The 13,015-nt window shown below is 43.3% G+C and overlaps 1 protein-coding gene across 2 annotated transcripts in view; it reads left to right on the top strand.

Moving 5' to 3' along the window:
- The window catches only part of LOC137268041 (cyclin-dependent kinase 11B-like), a 46,564-nt gene that overhangs the window by 15,131 nt on the left and 18,418 nt on the right, over window positions 1-13,015 (top strand). For both annotated transcript variants that reach the window (XM_067802543.1, XM_067802542.1), the window contains exons 5-11: window positions 481-599; window positions 3,165-3,293; window positions 6,066-6,266; window positions 6,957-7,025; window positions 7,249-7,412; window positions 8,031-8,243; window positions 9,172-9,277. In XM_067802543.1, the coding sequence (XP_067658644.1) occupies window positions 481-599; window positions 3,165-3,293; window positions 6,066-6,266; window positions 6,957-7,025; window positions 7,249-7,412; window positions 8,031-8,243; window positions 9,172-9,277 (1,001 nt within the window). The remainder of the gene's footprint in view (window positions 1-480; window positions 600-3,164; window positions 3,294-6,065; window positions 6,267-6,956; window positions 7,026-7,248; window positions 7,413-8,030; window positions 8,244-9,171; window positions 9,278-13,015) is intronic.

The raw sequence follows: 13,015 nt of genomic DNA on the forward strand, positions 1-13,015 counted from the left end.
AACTACCATGCATATGACATGTTTGATCTCACTGCAGTTCCAAGTGTCGATATTAAAGTCAGAGAGACTGACAAGCATGGCCAGTCATGTGACTGATGAGGGCACCAAGGGATAAAGGGAGACTATTCATGGGTCAGTGTGATTGTATATTCGCTTCAAGAAGGGAATTTCAAGTGTTCCACTATCATTCGCATAGAGGGATGAGATAAGCACAATAGCATGAGTCAGGATAAGTATAAAATATCAATTTTATTCAGAAAATTACATTTTATGGACAACACCACATAGCTGGAATATTGCTGAGTGGACCCTTGGACCAAAACCCTGCAGTACTCTCCAGTCCTGTCTGTCTAAGGCTAGTATATGTCTAAATAATTGTCCCTTACTGCTGTCCCTATTATGCTTAGACCATTGTTACACAATGAATACTGTACATATATTGCAGACAACACTTGACAGTGATCATTCCTTTTTTTACAGAGAGAGACTTGAACAGCTTGAACGAGAGAAGCAGAGAGCTAGACGAATGCGAGAGGAGAGGGAGAGAGCTCGCAGGAAGGAGGAAGAGAGAAGACAAGCCCAGCAGTCAAGATCAGAGAGTAAGATCATCACAAACGTACCATGACAACAGGGGGAAAATTTAATGGAAAACTATTGAATTTGACATCATGATGGAAAAGACTGAAAAATGTGTGGCAGGTCAGATGCATAGATTCACATATTTGTAAGGTTGATTCTACCCACAATGGATTCTCTCTTGTAATGGACCCAAACACATTCACAAGAGGTGAGCAGATGCATGTAGTGGTCAGACTGAGCAACCTGTGTGTTGTTACACTAAACTGCCATGGTGCTTAGCATTAATGTATGGGAGTTACCACTGCCCCAGGATGAAGTCATGAAGGATCATTGTTAACAGTTGTCAGTCACTGGACATCTGGTCCAGACATGATTGTTTTACAAATGTCAGGCTTTCTTGTTGCTGTAGGAGTCTATGAGATAGCCTGTTGGTTAAAGCTGGTTTCATTCTCCACTTTGTTAAGTCCATTTCTGGTGTCAGCTGTCTTGATATTGCTGAAAGTAGCATAGAACAAAACTCACTCAGTCATGTTGCTATATATAATGAGTCAAAAAAAAACTTCACAAAATGAATAATTTTTCTCTGATGATACATCTATGTATCCGAAATGGGATCCCTATCTTTCGACTCTAGAAAAACGTTAGCAAAACCCAATCAAACTCATCCATTTGTTGTGCAAATGCTGTTAGTGTCAAATCCTGTTTTGCATGTGATCTTCGCTTCATGATCAAAGCTTTCTTCATTTGCACATGTTTGTAATGGCCTCGAGAAATGAAAAAACACTTTTAAACCACAGGTCTAATGGTACTTTAAATGCCATGATTGTCAAATGTGCAACATGAAAGTGCCATTGGCGTGTTGCAAGCAGGAAGATCAGTTATTGACGTTGCAAGAGCAATGGGATGCAGCTGTCATACTGTGTATGACTTGTGAGGTTGTGTACAACAAACTGGCACCACTTCTGATGGCGAAAGGTTGGGTCGTCCACGTGTGACGTCACAAGCAGAAGACCGTCAAATCGTCCTACGTCACCTACCTGACAGATTTCTGCCAGTTGCATGAACCAGGGCTGAGTTGTTTAGAGGTCGACTGTCCTCACAGACCATTCGAAATCGGTAGCAAGCTGCCAGTCTCCATTCTCAACTTCCTTATCATGGGCCAATATTGACACCGTTTCATCAATGTCAACATCTGCTGTGGGCCCATTGTCGCCGCCGGTGGACCCAAAGAGACTGGAATCGAGTTGTCTTTAATGATGAATCCAAGTTTACCCTCAAATTCGCGGATGGCAGGCATAGAGTCTGGAGACCATGTCATGAATGGGATGCCCAGTATTGTGCACAGGAAGCCGAAAGATTCAGGGGCGGACTTTGCATGGTGTGGGGTGCATTCTGTGGGGACAACCGTTCCCGACTTCTGGTCATCCGTGGAAACCTCAGAGCTGCTGCTTACTGTGATCAGGTGCTTACTCCTGAACTCGTTCTTTGATGGTGGCTCATGGCCCAGGTTTACAGTTCCAGCATGATAATGCTCGACTGCATACAGCGATGTTGAAATTTCCTTCAAAATGCAGGAATCAATGTTGTGGACTGGCCATCAAGGTCCCTTGACCTTAATCCAGTAGGGCATGTTCGGGATGCACTTGGGAGAAGGCTTCATGGTCTTAGGAACAAACCTCAGAATTTACAGGAACTTGGTGCTGCCTTGCGAGAGCAATGGTGCAGAATCCCCAACCACGTGTTCACAAGCATCAGACAGTTGATGAGGAGACAGTGTTTGGTAGTGGTGAATGCGTGGGGCCATACACAATATTGAACTGAGAAATTTCGAATTTGTATTCTTGTGACTTGACATTCTGTGTACCCATGTTTTGGAATGGTGGTTTAGCCTAATGGAAATGATTGTGGCACTGTCAGTGTATCGAGTACATCACATACATCTCAGCAATGAAATAATAACAATTTAACCATCTTACAATACCTTGGTCTTTGTTAGTGCCCTGAAGAAAGAATGTGAAGTTTCTTTTTTGACTGAGTATATGATGGTGTTTTCTGACTGTGATGTAAAGCAACATTCCCTCAAATGGGAACTGAGTGGTGTGTGGTTGTGTGCAGGGGCTGTCAGAATGTCTCAGTAACAGGGATGTATTGGACAGCTCTCATTGTTTGTGAAAACTGCAGTCACACCTGGATATACCACCCCTAGATATACCACCAAACTGGTTATACTGCCATCAGTTGTCAGAACAGATTTCCTCTCTATATAATTTCCTGGATATAACACCAACCTCCATATACCGCCAAGCTTTTAAAGAACAAATGTTCCAATTCCCTGGATATAGCGCCAAGTGATCACCAAATCCATTAGTGCAATGTAAGAGTTAATTCTGTTCTTTTGGAGACAGAATACAGTCAAAAAAGCAGACATGAAATTAATTGGTGTATTCATTGCCAAGTGGACTTGTTAATTGACTGTCTAGACAGCAGTCAGCTACCTAATCTACTCCTCAGTGATTGTGATGTTGCTGCGATACATTTCATTCCTCATAACACTACTTCAGCTGATTTAAGATCTTTTTCCCCAGATCATGTAAAGAGACAAAAGGTTGTCCGCACAGATGGTGAGCGTGTCCGCAGCCGCAGTCGGGATCGTCGCCATCAGCGTGATGCAGAAAACAAAGGAAGATCCCATCGGAAAGAGGGTGAACATCGAGGTGGGTGGCTGCATGTTAAGTTTCATCAATCAATGGATATATTTGTTCCCTATCTTTTATCTGATGCTTAAAGGTCACATGCAACCAAAAAATCAAACATAATTGAAACACATTTATCACTTATTCATGACATATAATATGCATTGCTGCTTTAAAAAAAACCAAATAAATAAAATTATAAGCATACAATCGCGATTCAAAAGTGCAATATTTTGTACTTGGCCTTACTTCCCCCGAAATGAAGCCCTCGGGGAACTGAACCCAGTCATAGCGGGTGGATGTGCACTCAAGTGTAACGACGGCTTCCGATTGGCTGTTTCATTTGCTGATATGCTGAGGGTTCATTGTGTGTACAGAAAGATGATCTGTTTGATGGGCATTTTAGAAGTATAGCCAGTCACAAGAAAGAAAGATTCTTTATGGATAACAACTTCTTTTTGTGTACTTGATGTATTGTTTCAGTATGGATTCATATACTGTTGTCAAACAAAATCATATACACTAAAAGAAGTCATTATCCACAGGCCCCCCTAAGTAATTGAAGGAATTACAGCAAATTTGAAGGAATTGCATCTCAAATGTAAACAAACGCAGCCCACTCGCGAAACAATTGCAGCGATATCGGTAATTTAGCGGTAATAACAGAAACACATCGGCCCTATCGGAAGCAATGTCGGTAATACTGGAAACACGATCGGCCATCTTTGGAGATTTTTCAGTCGCGAACGGAAACTCACGCAGCAAAACATGGCGTCGTTGGAAGAAGCACCCGTCTCGGTGAGATTTGTTTTTAGTTCCTACTATTACATTTTCATACTTATCCATCTTTGACCACCCGTGTTGAAAGCGTTTAGGTATGAGGTGTTGTCGGGACAATAGCTTATGTTTTTAGGAAAAGATTGTCACTGCAGAAGAGTGTCACAAGTCATGCCCCTGGAGATTGTTTACATCTGAACATCGAAGTCGTGCCGATGATTACGAACATCATGAACGTGCAACAACGGGTGGGATTTGAATCTCAGTGAGATTTGTTTTTAGTTTCTACTATTACATTTTTATACTTATCCATCTTTGACCACCCGTGTTGAATGCGTTTAGGTATGAGGTGTTGTCTGGGCAATAACTTATGTTTTTAGGAAAAGATAGTCACTCTAGGAGAGCGTCACAAGTCATGCCCCTTTAGTTTGTATACATCTGAACATCGAAGTCGTGCCGATGATTACGAACGTGCTCCAGATATAACATCATTTTTTTTTGTAAAATGTGTTTAAATTTGTCAGTTGCACTTCGTAGCAAGAAAAATTATGGCTCATAAACTTCTTCATGGCGCACGTTCATGATGTTCGTAATCATCGGCACGACTTCGATGTTCAGATGTAAACAATCTCCAGGGGCATGACTTGTGACACTCTTCTGCAGTGACAATCTTTTCCTAAAAACATAAGCTATTGTCCCGACAACACCTCATACCTAAACGCATTCAACACAGGTGGTCAAAGATGGATAAGTATAAAAATGTAATAGTAGAAACTAAAAACAAATCTCACCGAGACGGGTGCTTCTTCCAACGACGCCATGTTTTGCTGCGTGAGTTTCCGCTCGCGACCGAAAAATCTCCGAAGATGGCCGATCGTGTTTCCAGTATTACCGACATTGCTTCCGATAGGGCCGATGTATTTCTGTTATTACCGCTAAATTACCGATATCGCTGCAATTGTTTCGCGAGTGGGCTGCGTTTGTTTACATTTGAGATGCAATTCCTTCAAATTTGCTGTAATTCCTTCAATTACTTAGGGGGGCCTGATCCATGTAGAATGTATATAGAGATGTTAGGTTTTGAAAATAGATGTTCTCTGAATTTGCTCTCGATCCAATCAAAAATCATGACAGTAGAGATTGTAAACTACTGCATGGCTGGAATCTGTCATTCGTCCAAGTACAAAGCAGGACTTGAAACTGACAAGAGTTGGCACCAGTTTCCATCAGATCCAAGCATCCGAAAAATATGAATGTATTTTGTTTGCAACCCACAGACATAAAAACATGTCATGTGTATCACACCTGCCTAATTACATAATGTGGCAGACACAGGACTCGGGTGCACGAGTCATAAATCAATTTATTTTCTTTATGTCGTATAGTCTGATAGGTGTTAAGCTGTGTATTGCATGTTGTCTTTAGCAGACAGGCATGCAGACATATAGGTGTGAATAAACCAGACACTGAATTTTCCCTGTGACAGAGACTGCTTACCACAATCAGCAAGGTCTATTTACGTAACAAGTAGATTATTTACAGTAACTCGTTTGTGTACACAACCAAGATTAGACTTCTGCTCACAACCTCAGACTGTGAGCATGCATACTGTTTCAAGCTCCGCGAACCTATTCAGTGCGCATGCGTTATGGACGCAGCGCAGCGCAGCACAGCTGTTGAAACCAGCCTAACCTAACCCTAACCCTAACCCTAACCCTAACCCTAACCCTAACCCTAACCCTAACCCCAACCCTATCATACCTTAATCACCAAGAATTCCGTAAAAGAGTATTGTGATGTGTTTTTAAAGTTTGTGGTGCTGTATTCTAAAGGTGCTCGCCAGGTTCAGTTCCCTCATGGGTGCAGTGCATAAAGCCCATTTCTGGTGTCCCCAGCTGTGATATTGTTCAAATATTGCTAAAAGTTGTGTAAAGGCCAACTCATTCACTCACTCACTCACTCACTCTTTCACGCAGAGTATCCCATGTCTATGTTCACTTGTCTGTTGTCTTGCAGGTCGAATAATGGGTCCACACACCCCAGAGGAAGAAGATGAGGAAGAGGAGGAAGATCACCGAGAGGTTCACATTGAGGCTCATGAGGAATACATGTCTGATGATGATGAGGAGGAGGAGGAAGAAGAAGAGGAGGAAGAAGAAAAAGAAGAACAGTCAGAGGAAGAAGAATATGTTGAGTCAGCAGAATCACAGGATTCAGGTGAGCAACATTTTGAAGTATTTATGTGAAGGTAAATTATCTGTTTTATTTTTATAAATTGCTTTCTGTTCACATTGTGAAAAGTGTGCAAAATTACAGTGTTTTTATATTTGTTTGACAGAAAAAACATTGACTCTCTAAGTATGTTGGGCAGAAAAATTGAAAATACCTCTCCCCCTCTTGGACCTTAAATAACATCCTCGCCGTACCCAATTGTACCAGTGAAGATCCAGGTTAGAATTGGCCTGTAGCAGTCCATGCTTGTTATAAGAGGTGACTAACAAGATTAGGTGGTCAGGTTTGCTGACTTCGACTACATCGTGGTACCCCAGCTAGGCAGATAGATGCTGAGGCTGTTGATTGTCTGGTCCAGACTTGATTATTTACAGGTTGTCTCCACATAGCTAGAATATTGCTGAGTGCAGCGTTAAACAAGCAACCAACCAACCTGTATACAGTGGGTTGATACAATTTGCCTGTGTACAGTGTGTTTATAAAATATACCTGTATAAAGTGTATCGGTACACCTGCAGAATACCAGATACCTACCACATCACACAAACCTTAACCCTAAACCTAAATCTTACCCTAACCCTAACCCTAACCAAAAGTAAACTTGTTCACTTTCAAAGATGTTGGATGTTATCGGGTGTTCTGTAGTCTGATTAGTACTTTTTGTGACTGTTTCAGAGAGCGACAACAGCAGCAGCACATCCAGTAGCAAAGTCAGCGACGGCATCGCTAGCAATGGCCATCATGGTACAGCGCTCATCAATAAACATCTACATCACTTTGTCATCTGACATCATTAAAATCAACATTGTTCAGCTCTTACTGAAATGTTGCTAAAAGCCACGTAAATTTCACTTGTTCAGCTCTCAATTAGTAATTAATTTTTCTCCTCTCAAGGTCAGTAGGAGTTAAATGCTGTTGATATATACGTAAGATGACTTCACCTGAATATTCATAAATTGAATTCCAGAGAAAGTGCGCTCCAAGTTTGATGACCAGTCAGAGAATGAGAGTGAAACAGAGAGCGTTGACATGCTCAACGCAAACAACAATGTGGACTACATTGCAGACTCCCCACCACCTTCACCCCTGGAACAAGAGATTAAACTCCCTCCCTATTTCCCAGCATTACAGGTACTGAATGCTGTGAAGTTTTCAAATCTCAGAGTATCTTAAGTGGGGTGCGTGTTCTCCAGTGCCACATTCTGCAGAGTAAATTTTTAACTTACCTTACCATAAGGCTTATGCATATTACCTCAAGCATCGGTTAGAAGAGATCAGACAGTCGTTGATACGCCATTCTACCGAATGGCTACCTCATGTATCGACGAGTGTTTAGGAATGGAAGTGACGCGATCTCACTAATCGCCCATGTGATCTCTTCTAAGCGATGCTTGAGGTAATATGCATAAGCCGTATGGTAAGGTAAGTATGTAAATATCTAAAATATTTAGATTTCAATAATTATTGTATTATGACACTGGTAAGTCTGTGATGGGAATTATAATCACCTCTTCGCCAAAGTCTATGTTCTTGTATGGGAGTTCATATTGGAGCTATGTTTGCTCTGTGGAATATGGTCTGTCTGGCCTTGATACCATTTCCTGAAAAGATGCTTCCCTCAGCAGGTATTTTTTGTTGTGACATTGAATTCTAGTTTCAGTCTGGCCAAATATTTTTAGGGCAGTAAGCAGTTAGGGTTTCAGGCCCTGCAATTTTCTGTGGAATCAAGATGTCACTGTGGTGCTTCAGGGTTGTCGTAGTGTTGAAGAGTTCAGCTGCTTGAACCGAATAGAGGAGGGGACGTATGGTGTGGTGTACAGAGCCAAAGACAAGAAGACAAACGAGATCGTAGCTCTGAAGCGTCTGAAGATGGAGAAGGAGAAAGAGGGTTTCCCAATCACGTCTCTCAGGGAGATCAACACATTACTGAAGGCCCAGCACTACAACATTGTCACTGTCAGGGTAGGTCAGGGGACTTCAGGGTAGGTCAGGGGACTTCAGGGTAGGTCAGGGGACTTCAGGGTAGGTCAGGGGACTTCAGGGTAGGTCAGGGGACTTCAGGGTAGGTCAGGGGGCTTCAGGGGACTTCAGGGTAGGTCAGGGGGCTTCAGGGGACTTCAGGGTAGGTCAGGGGACTTCAGGGTAGGTCAGGGGACTTCAGGGTAGGTCAGGGGGCTTCAGGGTAGGTCAGGGGGCTTCAAGGTAGGTCATAGGGCTTCGGAGTAGCTCAGGGTCGGTAGCTCTGGGTTTTTCAGTGTGTAAGAGGGTAAGCTGGGGTAGGTTAGATGTTCTGGGATAAGTAAGAGGGCTTCAAGGTAGGTCAGAGGTTCTAGGGCATGTGAAGAGGTTTCAGGGTGGGTTAATGTGTTTGAGGATAGGTAGCAGTGTTACTTGATTGGTCAAGGTATGTCAGAGGTTCTAGGGTACATCAAGGGGTTTCTAGGTAGGTCATTGTGTTCAGGGAAGGTCAAGATGTTTTACTGGGATAGGTCAGGCAGTTTCACTTTAGGTGAGGGTGTTATAGGTTTGTTCCAGGGTGTTTCAGGATGGTTTATTGTTAATGCCACACCCGGCAATATTCTAGCTGTATGGTCAGTAAATAATCGAATCTGGACCAGACAGTCCAATGAGCAATAGCATGAGCATAGTTCTGTGCAACTGAAATATGTTGACACATATCAGCCAGGTAAGCAAGTCCACAAGCGCTTTGGTTGCCTCTTACGACAAGCATGGGTTACTGAAGATCAGTTCTAACCAGATTTTCACGGGCCAAGGATAGATTTGGGCAAACTATATTTGGTGGGGGTTTCAGTTCATAGTAGGTCAAAATTTGATTAGAGTAAGTATAGGGTCCGCCTTATGTTGACATTGTCTATGTTTTTGTTGCCAGGAGATTGTTGTTGGCAGCAATATGGACAAGATCTACATTGTTATGGACTATGTCGAGCACGACCTGAAAAGTCTAATGGAAACCATGAAACAACCTTTCCTTGTTGGTGAGTACATACATAGTTATCTCCCTTGTCAGTTTGTCTGAACAACTCCTTTTGGAGACTGCTGATGATCACCAATTAGGGAGTCGGACGGATTTGTTTCATTTCCACCACCTGATCTGGTCATGGTGTGATACAGCCATCTGTAAATGAACATAGTCCTGCAGCAGATTTCATCTAACTGGTATGTTGGTATCTGTCCTGATTAACTGTTTTACAGCAGTTTGAAAATTCCAGTAGTTAATTCTTGTCACATGATGAAACAATAAACTCAGATGCAGATATAACAGTTAAAAACTTACCACCATTTTACATGATGCATGATCCCTGTGTATTTAATGCAATAATTTTTACTCTCAACTAACTATTATCACTTGAGACAAGCTTGACGCAAGTTTCGTGATTGACACCCAGAAATCAGTTCAACAAAATCGATTTGATAAGGAAACAGTGGTAGTTTTCTTGAGGTCTCCATTAATTTAGATATTTCTTTCAATATCTGTATGAGAACTGTATACTACTCTCGTTACAGTAAATAAATTACAAACATGACTGTTCAGTGTACTATTTACCAACTACCGGTAGCATTTAAATGGCAATACAACACAAAACAACAAAATCTTTGGATGACTCTTGCTTTTAGATATACAGAAATGAATGTTACACAAAAATTTTCATGACTCCCATACTGAATGATGACTAGTAGTATATACAATGACAGTTCTGGACCACTTTCAAGAAAAGTCTCTACAAAGCCTTATTTACTAAATAAGGCTTTGGTTGGGCCCTTAGCTCTTGCTACTATTACCCCTACTACTTAACGTGTGTTGGAGGTAACACTGTGCCGTACGGTGCGATCAATAATTCTTCTCTTACAAACCCCCTACCCGGCCCATCCCTCAAGTAGTACAAGTTAGGTTCGTCGGCTTTCATATCCACTTTATCTATGTTGTAAGTTTTGACTGACCATATAGGATCGGTGGCCCGCTTACGGCTATCACCCTCGTGTTCCCCCGGCTGGTATAGATACCTCACTAGGGCCCTATCTGGTATCTGTTTCTCCTTCCCACGCAATGGAGCGGCCGACTCTGCAACTATTGATTTTAGTTTGATAGCGTCTGCCGGTTTCTTACCGGTGAGACGGGTGACTTCATGGTTGATTGCCGACACCACCTTGGGTAACCTCGTGGCCCATTCAGTCGATCGTTTTCCAGGGGTGACCATCTCCCTAGCATACTGATGGCCGAACAAGCGCTCAGCCAAAGTCCTATTAAATCTCTCAACTATGGCTTGGCTGCGATGGGCTCCGGCCGTGCCACGCCTGACCTTTGTATCGTGTTTGGCTAGCAGTTGTGACACGGCACCCATGAACTCCCATCCGGGGTCAACTTGCAGCTCTGTTGGCCACGTCAGCGGACTGCGTTTGTATATGCGTTCGAATCCTCTGGCTACCTGGACCGAATCTTTCGTGGTCAAGGGTTCGGCTTCCTTGTAACGACTGGCTACGTCCACTACGGTTAAGGCATACTTGTACCTCTTGTCGTGGGGCAGGAACAGTAGGTCTGCCTGGTGAACGCTATTAGGTATGTTAATACCGAACCTCCTTCTAGGCACGTAGCGTGGTGCCGGCAAATAGATCTGCCACAGGGCTTGTTTTTCAAGCCACGCTTTGGCTTCCTCCGGGGGTACTCGCGCTATTTTAGCTAGCTTATCTACTGCGCTAGCTCCTTTCCAGTACCCACGCGGGCTGTAGTAAATAGCCTCGAATTTTTTCATGTCCATACGCGTATGTGTTTATCCCATCAATAGCTATCCAACGTTTCGTGTCCATAGGCGACAGGGACGTCTTGTTTATAGTCAGTCCGTATATCTTATGTCCATCACTTCTAAGTGTGTTCATTTTATGCCTAAAGGTACGGGTCTTGAACAGGGCTTCCTTGAATCTGGCGTGTTTGATGTGTTGTTTCACCACATACTTCTTAACCCCCTTAGCCTTCCGGATCTCACTATTGTCGGCTTTCAGTATGGAGTACATCTTAGGTCTCAAACCTATGTACTCGGCTATGGGCGTGCCAGCACACTCGTCCTTCATCTTACCTAGGACCTTTTTATTTACCGTACTGTGTATGGCATGGGTCTTAGGGTAGTCGCTGGTGTCGTATAAATCGAGGTGTTTTTTCATGTCCTCGTACACGTCCTCGGTTCGAATCTCCATCAGCAGGGAATCCGTGTCAGTGTACAGCACTTCACACCTGTCACCGTACTGTTTCTTTAGCTCGTTGTAGTAAAAGTCGTACATCAGGTGTTTGGATAAATCGAGGATGCTCATCCCCACGTAAACAGGCCGGTTGAATTTTATGTGACTTTTCTTCATGTGTAGGGCAACCAGGTTGTCTGTGAATATCTTACTACGGTTGAATGCCGGACTTGCTATCAATCTCCTGAGCTTGTCTTCCTCACTCGACCGAACCAGCTTCACGGTCACGCGTTTCCTCAGGTTCTCCATAGTCTTACCAAACACCGAGTTGTTCATGAGTTTGTAGAGATTTTTCTCAAAATCACTGGTGGCTTTTTTTCGTAGGTCTGTGTTCATTCTGATGTAGGGCTCCATCCATGGGCTCTGGTCGAACATGAGCACCCTGTGTATTTTGGTCAGCCTCATACCCAACGACAGGTACAGCTGTAGGTTGCGATAGTGAACGATGTACTTGGTCTTATTCATTAAGTTAGGAACGAGTTTTTCAACGTCTGTCACACGCCCACCTAACAAGTTATGTTGGTACTCAGACATCCAGTCTGGGTTAACCCTCATACGTTCGGGGGCCAGGGGGTAGCTGTTGTGTGATGTGTGTAATTCCTTGGTATACTCTAAGTCAACCTCGAGGATATACCCTTTGTTCGAATCTGGTGCAACCCCCATAACATCAACGTGGGGTACCCATTCAAATCCCCCTGTAGGTAGATACTGGCTCATGGCCCAGCCGTACAGGTTGTTTGCGTCGAGGTAGAGAATGTGATTGGTTGGCTTGTTAGGATCGTAACCTTTCACGTATTGATTATTTGCTTTCGCGTATCATTTGGAAATCCCACCTCGCAAGCCTTTCTCAATGAATAGGTGCATGTCGTAATCTGTGAGCAATTCCAAATTAACTCCGGTCTTTTTAAGCAAGGCGTCCCACGACAGACCTGGGCTGGTGTAATACCATGCGGGGTCGAGTTTATACTGCTTGAAACACGTCCGCCTAAACGTTTCAAACACGTCGGCTAACAGCAATACATCTGTCCTCAAGTACAGGTCGTGATAATCACCCAGGTTCTTACAACCCAGTTTATTCCATACGTTATTCGCGTGCGAGTAATCATCTCGTGAGACGGACGCTTCATTCAGCTTGCTATAAAAGCAGTCAATAGGGGGTAGTCTGGTCTCGGTGAACTTGGCCCAACTATCCATGTACTCATAGGGGTACACACCCTTCCTCATAAGCAGGGGTCTAGTCTCGGCGTCTGTGTATCGATCGGTGATAGGGAAGGTATTGTTGGCCTTGACCAGACTGTCGAGTGACGACAGGAGGAACTGAAACGAGTCAATGAACCTAAGTCCGTTTAAGCTGAAGGAGATGTATCTCTCCATGTTGTTGGGGATGCACGTTATATTACCATCGATTTTCGCGATGGCCTGCATGATCAAGTGTGAGTCGTACCCTCTCAAGTTGTGAAAGACAACGGGGATGTTTATTGTCT

This window comes from Haliotis asinina, chromosome 16 (assembly GCF_037392515.1).
Source record: "Haliotis asinina isolate JCU_RB_2024 chromosome 16, JCU_Hal_asi_v2, whole genome shotgun sequence".
Lineage (NCBI taxonomy): Eukaryota > Metazoa > Mollusca > Gastropoda > Lepetellida > Haliotidae > Haliotis > Haliotis asinina.